The sequence below is a fragment of the Lathamus discolor genome, chromosome 1 (assembly GCF_037157495.1).
Source record: "Lathamus discolor isolate bLatDis1 chromosome 1, bLatDis1.hap1, whole genome shotgun sequence".
Taxonomy (NCBI): Eukaryota; Metazoa; Chordata; class Aves; order Psittaciformes; family Psittacidae; genus Lathamus; species Lathamus discolor.
In genome coordinates, this window is record NC_088884.1 from 36,760,838 (window position 1) to 36,771,043 (window position 10,206).

General features: G+C 50.4%; 1 protein-coding gene and 1 long non-coding RNA gene across 11 annotated transcripts in view; one reads left to right on the forward strand and one right to left on the reverse strand.

The window, feature by feature from the left end:
• Positions 1-5,862, forward strand: part of FRMD4A (FERM domain containing 4A) — a 287,437-nt gene extending 281,575 nt beyond the window's left edge. For 4 of the 7 annotated variants that reach the window (XM_065667663.1, XM_065667642.1, XM_065667604.1 and 1 more), the window contains exon 23: positions 2,385-5,862. In XM_065667663.1, the coding sequence (XP_065523735.1) occupies positions 2,385-2,487 (103 nt within the window). In that variant the 3' untranslated portion in view covers positions 2,488-5,862. Of the gene's footprint in view, positions 1-596; positions 669-1,098; positions 1,283-2,384 lie in introns of those variants that run through there. The other 3 variants (XM_065667653.1, XM_065667616.1, XM_065667625.1) reach the window with 3 other exon arrangements.
• LOC136008421 (uncharacterized) lies at positions 3,692-8,968 on the reverse strand. Of its 4 annotated transcripts, none has more exons than XR_010610089.1 (3): positions 8,319-8,968; positions 6,320-6,417; positions 3,692-5,986 (listed from the first exon to the last, which is right to left on the reverse strand). It is a non-coding gene; the product is annotated as an uncharacterized LOC136008421 (long non-coding RNA). The 4 variants fall into 4 exon arrangements; XR_010610088.1 differs by lacking the exon at positions 8,319-8,968 and having other exon boundaries at positions 3,692-4,352; positions 5,802-5,986; positions 6,320-7,772; XR_010610086.1 differs by lacking the exon at positions 8,319-8,968 and having other exon boundaries at positions 6,320-7,772.
• Positions 8,969-10,206: the final 1,238 nt, after the last annotated feature.

Genomic DNA, 10,206 nt, shown 5'->3' on the forward strand with positions numbered 1-10,206 from the left:
CAGTTATCTTCGCTGCACACTAAAGTTTCCACTAGGAAGGGTTTGAGTCTAGACTCAAATCTCAGTCTCCATCCCAATCCTAACTCCTCTAAGTATCTCCACGATGCTCAGCAGTAAACCTGGTGAGCAGCCAGCTGAGAAATCTGTTTGGAAAAATCCCAACTCCCGTTTTTCCTCTCAAGAAACCTCCTGCGCCCTGCCTCCCATAGCAAAAACGCATCAAGCCGAATTCCCAGCTGGTGAAAGTGAAGTTATCCTAGATTTATAGCTTTGTACCAACAACCAGTGCAAACAGAGCTGGAGACAAATCAGCACTTACTTCATGCCTGAGCATAATACCCTAGTTATGAATTCAGGTCCAGGTTGCTGTTAGATGCGCAACACAAAGTGCAGGAGCTGGCTGTGCCCTCCCAGCACGACCCAGACAGATTGACACTTCTCCCCAACATGCTTTTGTGTCACTAACTCTTTCTAAAGATGAGTCATTGACTTGTTTCCCCACTGGATTAATAAGCTCGTAACAATGTCTGTGTCACTTCTTCTCTTTAACATTTCCTCTCTCCTCTTTCCTTCCTTTTTTGCTCTCCTTTGTTCAGAGAAGCAACAGACAACTCACCCACTATGGATGAGTCTCAGTCTCCAACCCACCAAAGTACTGATGAATAGAGGTATAGTAAGGGGACGTTTTGTTCTTTCATCCTCCTGCCTTACAGTCCGTGAACGCAATGCGAATAATGGGCATCCCGCTGTCCCGGAGGAGCAGCCCTTGTGGCTGTGTCCCTGCTTGTTTGGCAACAAGGCTTCCTTCAGCCCTGGGAAGAACAACTTGAAAGCACCTCCATGCTCTCTCTGTGCCTTTTCAGCAAGTTTGTGGCTGTGGTGCTCTTTGAAAGAGGACTTTGGGCCAGTCTGCTCTGCCCTTGTTCAGAGGTGAATGGGCACAGAGAGCAGGCCACAGTGACAATTTGTGGCTGGGGACTTTCAAAGCAGCGTGGGCAAAGTACTATGGGGAGAGTGTGGGAGCTCAGGGGACCTGGACTGAACTTCCTGCAGTGCTGCAGCCATGGCACCGAGCACCCCATTCTCCTCCTTCTCTAGAGGAGAGCAGAGCTGTGAAGCAGAGCCTAGAAGCAGCAGCGTGGTTTCATGGAACAAGGAGTGATCCTGGCCCTGTTCCTGTGGCAAAACAAGGAAGGGCAGAGGGAACAAAAAGCTCCTCAGAGTATTTCTAGTTTAATTAAACTGCATGGCTGTCTGACACCCTGATTTGAATCTACAACCATTCACAGCTGGCATCTGTCACCTATGTCAAGCTCAGCTTTAAAGAGATAACCCATAAACCTCCCTACTCCAGCACAGAGCTGGGAAACAAAGGGCTCTTTAACATGCAGACGGTGATGCCCTTGCTCAGGTTCCCCCAAAACACGGTCCCAGGGAAGCAGGTGGAAAACAGGGCAGAGGAAGCAGGAACTGCGGAGCTGAGAGGTGAGAATCCCACAGTAAAGTGAAAATGCATCTCTCACTGTTGGCCTCAAAACAATCTCTAGTTTGGAAGCTGGTTCAAAACATGTGAGGGGCCACATCAGTTCTGACCCTTATTATGCAGATACAGCACAGAAAATTCTCATAAACTACCTCACCTGCTCAGTCCAGGCAAACAAAAAGCCACGCAGGGAAGAAAGCAGTAGCTTGTCAATCAGCAAGACAAGTCCTAAGAGCAGTGATCTCGGCCATGGACAGTATTACCCAGTTGGAACAGGGAAGGAGGAGGGTGGTGCTGCTTCCCCGTAGCTCTTCTGCTCTGGGCAGGGCCTTGTGCATCACCTGGCAATGCCACAGTTACGTGGCTTTCCAGGGATGAGCTAGAAAGTACTCATGCCAGGTCCAGTGTGGAAAGGATGGTGTTATGTTGTAGGCAGTGGGTTGGAACTGGACGGGCTTTAAGGTCCCTTCTAACCCGAACCATTCTATGATGATTCTGGTAGGGTTGGCCCCAAGCGCTTGCAGCAGACACTGGGCTCTCTTGTAGTGCATCCCACCAACGGTGGGCTGAAAGCAACGGCAGCTCTGCCTGTTGCCATTCCAGCAGCCAAAACTCAGGGCATCCTGGTCACAGAGAGGCTGCTGGAGCTCAGCCGCCTCCTGCCTCCTCACAGCAGGCACTTTGTGGGATGAACAGGGCTGCCAGGCAAGAGCAAACTGTGGCAAAGCAGGGTCTTGCATGCTGAGTGCACCCCAAACATCAGCTCTGGGGGTACCTGCAGAGTGCAGTGGGGTCTGTGAATATCCTCTGTTCCCTTCCACACGTAATACAATGTTTTATGCCCCTGGCTGAAGTTTCCAGGAGCCCTCGTTGCCCTAACGAAGTTTCCTTTCTCCTGCAGGAGCTACAACGATAGCTGTTTCCTGGATTCTCCCCTCTATCCAGAATTAGCAGATGTCCAGTGGTATGGGCAGGAAAAAGCCAAGCCTGGGACTCTAGTGTGAACCCCTGACCTCAAGTTAACCACATCAATGCCATTCTGAGATCACCTCACTGCCTCTCATTTGCCTTACCCAGATGCACTGTCACCCAGCACCAGCTTCCACTCCAAGCACTTTCCTCACGATACAGTTCAAGGCGACATCCACACCACACTGGTCCGGTGACATCCACCACAGCAACACCCCGCTGCCAGAGCAGTACACGTGATGAGCAGCCGTCCTAACAGGCACTCAGCAATCTACTGCTTTGCCTTTGGAATGATGGAGGCCTTTCAAGGCTTACATCAAATCGTCTCGTTCTGCGGCATGTAACACCAGTAAGATTTCCATGACCTGCGATCTGAAGCGTTAATTTAAAGGGGGGATAAAATGGGATAGATGCTGAGAAATGGATATAACAGTCCTGAAAGCGGGTCTGTTATGAAACAGCAAAACCACGTCGCTTCAGAGATGCGTCAGTCTCGCAGTCAGAGCTGCACTGCCAAAGATCACCACGCCAACATCAGCAGGATGAGCTCACTCAGCAGGTTCCAGCTACAAGAACATCTGTGTTAACTCAGTACAGACACAACCACCTCCTGTCAAACAGCATTTCCTTCATCGCTTTGAGCCCACCTACGTGCAAAATAACCCATTGTGCTGAAGACCCGCTGGAGGTCTGGGCTGGTATCACAGCATCACTGTCCACAAGCTACTTTTAAACTGGACAAACAAGGTTTACAGAGGCATTACCTAAAGCAGAGGCGAGTACTGGGGCTGGCACCGGTTGCACACCACTACATGGAGAAGTTGGGTTGTGCTGGTTGGGTTTTAACACTCTGATAAATATAAAAATTGCCAAAAAATCCCTTTCTGCAAACAGATACAGCCAAGAAATTCTAATTGATACCTGCACAAAGCATTAAGGTGAAATCAAAGGGAAAGCACACAGCAATCAAACCAACACCTGAAGCCGCATTAACGCATCTGCTCCACTCCTCTCCCCTTCCTAAGCACCAGTGTAGCAAAGGGCTCGTCACCAGTGTGCTGCCGGGCGGGAGAACCGGTCCGTCGGGAAGAGCTCAACACCCAGCAGCAGAGGCAGATCCTCCCAGTGCAAGAAGCGACCACAAGAAAGAGAAGCAACTCAACGGGGTGTTGGACACGAGCGAGAGCTGCCTGCTGATACCAAAAGGAATCGTCACGGAAGGAGCTGCAAGTTTACACGTACTTTTGAGCAATGCTTTATACACGTTCAAGCCATGGAACTTTCAAAGGCCTCAAAGACACTTTTGTAACGAACAAGTGCACAATCTGGGTGGATGTTGAAGCTGGCACGTCTAGGCTTCACCGCGGTGCTATGCTGTTTTTATTGCCACTAGATGGGGGGAGGCTCCCGGCCTTCCCCCCGTTTGTGCGATGATTTCCTATGGGAAAGGCATTAAAAGAAATGGCTAGAGGGGGGTAACTTTGGTGAAAAGCAGAAACTGAAGTTAGCTTTAGTTTAAGGGAAAGAAGAATTAAAGTGTGAGTGTGTGTGTGTGTGTTCCAAGAATAACAACAGCGTCTACCAGACAAAGTAGGGCGACAATGAAACACCGCGACTTGGGGGGCTGCCACACCTTTTAGTATTAAGATTGCTGGAAAACTGCATTCCAGGCTTGAAAAGAGAATGGGTTCTGCATAATTAGGCTTGGAAAGATGATGGGGTTTCTATACATTAACACAAGCAGCTCACACAGCAGCACGCACCAGGAATGATCGGTGCTGTTCTCTGTGCCAGGCAGGGAGGTGGCCTCAGATGGGCAGAAGGGCTGATGTTTGTCCAGGGAAATCCACAGCAGAGCCAGGAAAGGAACTCTTGTGTCCATACGTCATTTATTATCCCTCTGGAAAAACAAAACAGAACAGTTTTTATCCTGGCAAGGGGCTTTAAAGGTGGCCATGTGAGCCTCGAGCTTCTGGACCTCCGGGGAGCATCGAACCCCCTATGACAGTAGTTGGAGCCTCAGAACCCATCGGTGGAAGGACAGACAGCGGTGAGGTTGCACCCATCACCTGGCCGTGCAGAATCCAGTTCCACCGTCTCTTTGTGCTTTGGGGTCTTTAACATGGGAATTATCCCAAGCTCCTAATTGGATTTTTAGCTACAAGATAGCACTGATTAGTGACATTTCCTGATCAGATTGGGGAGCTAAAGTGAAAGGATTAACTAAGGACCAAATTAAGCAGCAGCAAGTAATTCAGCCCATGGATTTTTAGGGGCTCTGAGCAACTGTCTGTTTTCTTTTTAATTCCCCTGTAAGTGGCTTTGGGGTTGGTTGGTTTCTGTTGTCCCCGTGTACCTTCCCTTAATTAAAAAGAATCCAACAACAGCGGCGCTATGAGGCCTCTGGCCACTACAGGAAGAAACGTCAGTTCCTCCAAGACCAGCTCTGCAGTTTTGCAGCAAAGGTGAAAAGGTGGCAGCCCTGAACTTAGGCAAAAAGAGGAATCCAGTGCTTGGCCTGAATTGCAAAGAGGCTCGAGTAGAGAAAAAAGCTTCCTAGAAACGGATTGAGTTTTGCTTTGTGTTCTGCTTTTCTGTTCCGCAGTCGAGGCACACGTGAGCAGCCAGTCTGGTAGTAAAGACAGATTAAAGTAAAACAGGTTTTACTGTTTAGCTCAATTCAATTAAAACACAAATGTACATAGAATGTTAATCAGATGGGATTAACATATTTAAGTATAACGCGGAGGGGTATATACATAGCTATTATAGACAAGCACTTGACTACCAACTTAACCCCTCCTGTCCTTTTTTGTTTTCCAAGGCTCCATCTGACATAAAGCCACAATCACGTTCCGAGTCTACGTGTCCGATGCTCGGTCGGGAGCTAATCCCGCGCTGGGCCGTGCTGGAGGGAGGCAGGGTTTATTTTGCCATCATCCTATATGCAGTCGAGTGTTGAAGATGTTGAAACAGTCCCATTTGTTTTCACTCTGTATTAGTTTTAGTTTCAGGCATAGCCGATCCCCATTCAGGTGCTATCAGATGACCAGTTACTGCTTAGTTAACTAGATGTAAAGTTTTACATATATATTAATGTCAATAGTTTTATTACGAGTTGTGTAAAATGGACTCTCTAGTTTAAAAAAAAAAAAAAAGAAGGAAAAAGAAGGAAAAAAAACCATTAGGTCTCTCCTGAAATTGACTTTAGAGCATGGAAAATGATTTGACTGGATTCTGTTCAACTGTAATCAAGGAAAAAAACTATGGATGTTGTAGAAAAAGTTGCAGAATTAAAACAGATCTGCTTTTAATTTATTCTTTTTGTATTAAGAATTTGTATAGTTACCTTTACATTTTGCAGAACGGTGTTGTCAACACTTCCTTATTAAAGCATTTTCAAAATGAAACCTCGCAGTGCGCTTATTCCGGGGGGCACAGCGCCTTGGGCACTCCTTAGATCACCACCTCTGCCAGACCTTGCTCCAGATGTGCACACAGCTGGCCAGGGCTTCCATGGCACCTGCTCCTTTGCTGCTGGATGCAGGAAACAGTGGGCATTAGGATGATGGAGAGGGACTCTTCATCAGGGACTGTAGTGACAGGACAAGGGGTAACGGGTTAAAACTTAAACAGGGGAAGTTTAGATTGGATATAAAGAGGAAGTTCTTTCCTGTGAGGGTGGTGAGGCACTGGAATGGGTTGCCCAGGGAAGCTGTGAATGCTCCATTCCTGGCGGTGTTCAAGGCCAGGTTGGACAGAGCCTTGGGTGGGATGGTTTAGTGTGAGGCATCCCTGCCCATGGCAGGGGGGTTGGAACTGGATGATCTTGAGGTCCTTTCCAACCCTAACTATTCTATGATTCACCTCAAAAAGCCTGTCCTTTAGAGATGCCCTGGGATTCAGTGGATCTGTGGTCACTCCACCACGTGTCCTCTTGATTGCTGGTCTTAGGAGGCCTTGGGCTGTAAGAAACCGCGTGCCTGATGTCCCACCACAGTACAAACCAAACATAACAGTTAATTAATAGGAGTTAACGTTTACTTCCAACACACGTCATTTGGAATAACTACGCTCACTTTTAGGAACTGAATGTTCGGGAGCTACATGGCTGCTTGTGGCAACACAAAGGTCCACAGGAGAGGCTTGAGCACCAGCACACTCACCCCTGGTGCTCCAAGGAACCATCGGCTCCTTGGGGTAAACTCCTAAAGAGCCCCCATGCTCCCGGTTTACCCTCTGCGGAGGAGGCAGCAGCACAGAGAACCCATCCCAGCAGACAGGGCTGGAGCTCAGGAGGGGCTCTACCGGCACCCTGCCCTAGGCAGTGTTAGATGACCCTTGCTATCCTGTTTCCCCCTCCACAGGCAGAGGTGATGGAGCAGTGCCCAGCACCCCTCCATGCAGTTCCAAACAGCCACACGCTTTCCACATGGGACCCGTCCATGCTTCCCAATGGCCAGTGCAGTCACTTCCTGTTCTTTCCATTTATCCCCACTGCCCAGCAGCTCTGTTCCACCCCAGCATCTCCCATACAATCCCCAGGCACACACCAGGGAGCCACCAATGGCACCAACGCAGAGCCAGGAGCCCACCCCGACCACCACCAGCGTCACTGCACAGGGGCCAGTCATGTGCAGTAAATCCCCCGAAGGGTTTGGGAAGGGACAAAATGACCATGATGGGATGTTACAGACTTTTCCCTAGCTCCTGGGGTTCGTCTCCAATTTACGGCCAGTGGCTCCGATACTGCTGCAGTATCTGCCGCCCATCAGGAGCAGCTTTACCTACAGCCTGCTCCAGATTCTGTACCAGCAGTGAGCCTGGTGCCAGCCCCCTGGGAGGGCACCATGCCGTGTGCGCACCCCTGGGTCCAGGATCAGGGCTCACTCCTGCCCCTGAGAAACAGACATTCACATCTCAAACAGGTTCGTTCCTTGGGCCAGAACCAGAGCTGTGGTGGAGTAATAGGTCAAAACTTAAACAGGGGGAGTTTAGACTGGATATAAGGAGGAAGTTCTTTACTGTGAGGGTGGTGAGGCACTGGAATGGGTTGCCCAGGGAGGGTGTGAGTGCTCCATCCCTGGCAGTGTTCAAGGCCAGGTTGGACACAGGGGCTTGGAGCAACCTGCTCTGGTGGGAGGTGTCCCTGCCCATGGCAGGAGGGCTGGAACTGGATGATCTTGAGGTCCTTCCCAACCCAAACGGTTCTATGGTTCTATGATTATATGCCAGCTGACAGGAGAGGAACCCAGATCCTCAATCAAAATGAACTGATCCCACACAGGCCTACCCAAAAAGCCTTTCCTGCAGCACAAAGAGCAAATAAGGTATTGAAGGCATTTAACTACCACTGGGCACGGTAACACCAGTACAAGGGAGATAACCAGTACTTGGAGAGCACCTTCCACCAGCGGGCTGGGGAAGGGGTCAGGGCCTGCGACGAACAATGAGGGACCCTAAAGTCCCCAAACCCCTCCAGACGCAGCTTTGGCGAATGCATGACTTCATCCTGAGGCTACAGCTCTTGCATCCAGCAGAGTTATTTCCTCCTAATGCCAGGATTATCAGAAATGAACATCTGGAGAAGCCCCGAGGGAGAAGTCCAAACGGCTGAACCGGAACATCCCCTCCCCACAAAGCCCTTCCAGCGTGTGACAGCGGCTCCACACCCGCTCGTCCCCACACTGGGCCCGGCTGGGCTTGGGGTTGGTTTTGGCTGTTTGCTCAGGCTCTGGTAGCTGTAATTTGGGGCCATCCAGCTGCAAAGATGATGAAAAGCAGCTGCTGTAACAGTGTCCCCCCGCCCGCGATCCCCCCGGGACCGGAGCTGGCTCTCACGTGCCGGACAGCTGGAAACTCTTACATGGATATGCCGTGAGAAAGTCCTTTGCAGTCCCTCGGTTCCCCATGCAGCACCATTCCACGGATTGCAATGGGATAAAGTTCTTCCGTCACGGGATTCATTCAGGCACAGCGGCTGTATTTCAGGGACTGTCAGCAAGGAGGCACGTTGTTTAAATGACAATCTTTCAAAAGCCTGGGCAGATTAAAACATTCCAACCCCAAAGTCACATCCCAACAGGAAGCGCATCCCCACTCAGAACCAGTACTCGGGGTACCACTAAAACTCTCCTCAATAATTAGCTCTGAAGCTAATTGCTGGGAGGGGAAAATCTATCTAATACTGTTACAGATGCCCCAAGGAATCCCGTTCCATCGCAAACGGCTGTTACAGCGCTCCTTAAACCATCCCTGGCTGCTCGCCTGCCGCACTTCCCAGGGAAACTACAGCCCTCCCAAACAAGGGACAAGATTGTCCCTCCATTACTGAAGGAGTTCAAATCTTCCTCCTGACCTTAGAAGCAGCTCAGGAAATCAGCTGGGTGGGGAGAGGGATAAAGTTGCAGCCTTACAAATGTTTCCTGTTGTAACCATGCCTCTGAAGAGTGCCTGAGTACAGCACTGCAAAACCATCACCAGACCCCACAGTTAATGAGTCTCTTCCATGCTCCCCACATCTGCCTGGCTTCTCCCCACAACTCCCCGCCTATTCCCCAAGGCCCCTCCCCAGGCACAGGTTAGGGCTCATTAGCCTCAGTTTTATTACTTCTAAACTGTTGAAGCTCTTGACATTCTCTCTGGGGTCACATGCTCCAGACGGAAAAGCTCCTGCGGCCAAAGAGGCACAAAGAACACAGACTCTCCGGAAGAACCACGGAGTGGTTTGCGTTGGAAAGGCCCTTAGTGTCATCCAGTTCCAACCCCTGCCATGGGCAGGGACGCCTCCCACTAGGCCGTGTCGCCCAAGGCTCTGTCCAGCCTTGCGATACGGCTTCAAACTCACTGCCAGCACCAATCCCCCAGCACCAGGTCTCCCTGTGCCACAGAAGAGGGCACTGGTTCCTGTTCCACACGTCCAGTCAAGGTGAGGACTCAGGACTCACACAAACCAATACACTCCAGTATTGACGTATCTGTTTAGAAGTGGCTCTGTTCACACCGTACCAGGCTGCAGCAGCTCACTGGTTACACATCCACAGCCTGTGCGTGCCAGACGTGTCAGGCCTGCTGCCTCACAGGAGCAGTAACAGGATACCAAATACCTGCCTGAACCCAACCCCAGACCCTCTCCTCCACTGACTGCACAGGAAAGAGTTCTCCAGAGGCAGAGGAGTGCACTTGGCTTGACTGGATCTGAGGGGCCAGACACATGCAAGGTCTGGAAGCTCACAAGTGTGTGTAGCTGCAGTTATGAGCAGCACCGAAATGATCAACAACCCATTTGGAGCTTCTCTGTAGATCCTAAAAAGGCTCCTTAGGAGAAGGACCTGTCTGTCAGTGCTGTTGCAGAGGTACTACTGCTATTGCAATTAAAACCACAATATTTCACCATGGAATGGTTTGGGTTGGGAGGGACCTTAGAGCTCACCCAGTTCCAACCCCCCTGCCATGGGCAGGGACACCTTCCACTCGAGCAGGTTGCTCCAAGCCCCTGTGTCCAACCTGGCCTTGAACACTGCCACGAATGGGGCGGCCACAGCTTCTCTGGGCACCCTGTGCCAGCGCCTCAGCACCCTCACATAAACGTGCAGCCTTTTGCCCTGCACCACTTCCAAAGTGTCAGTATTTCATTGTGCATCTGAACCAGACATCATCCTTTCTGTGAGTTTCTCCACCACCAAGATGCACAATGGTAAAGATGTGTGGCTGCCAGAAATGCTGTCTGTGGTCATGGGAGGTCCTAATTATTT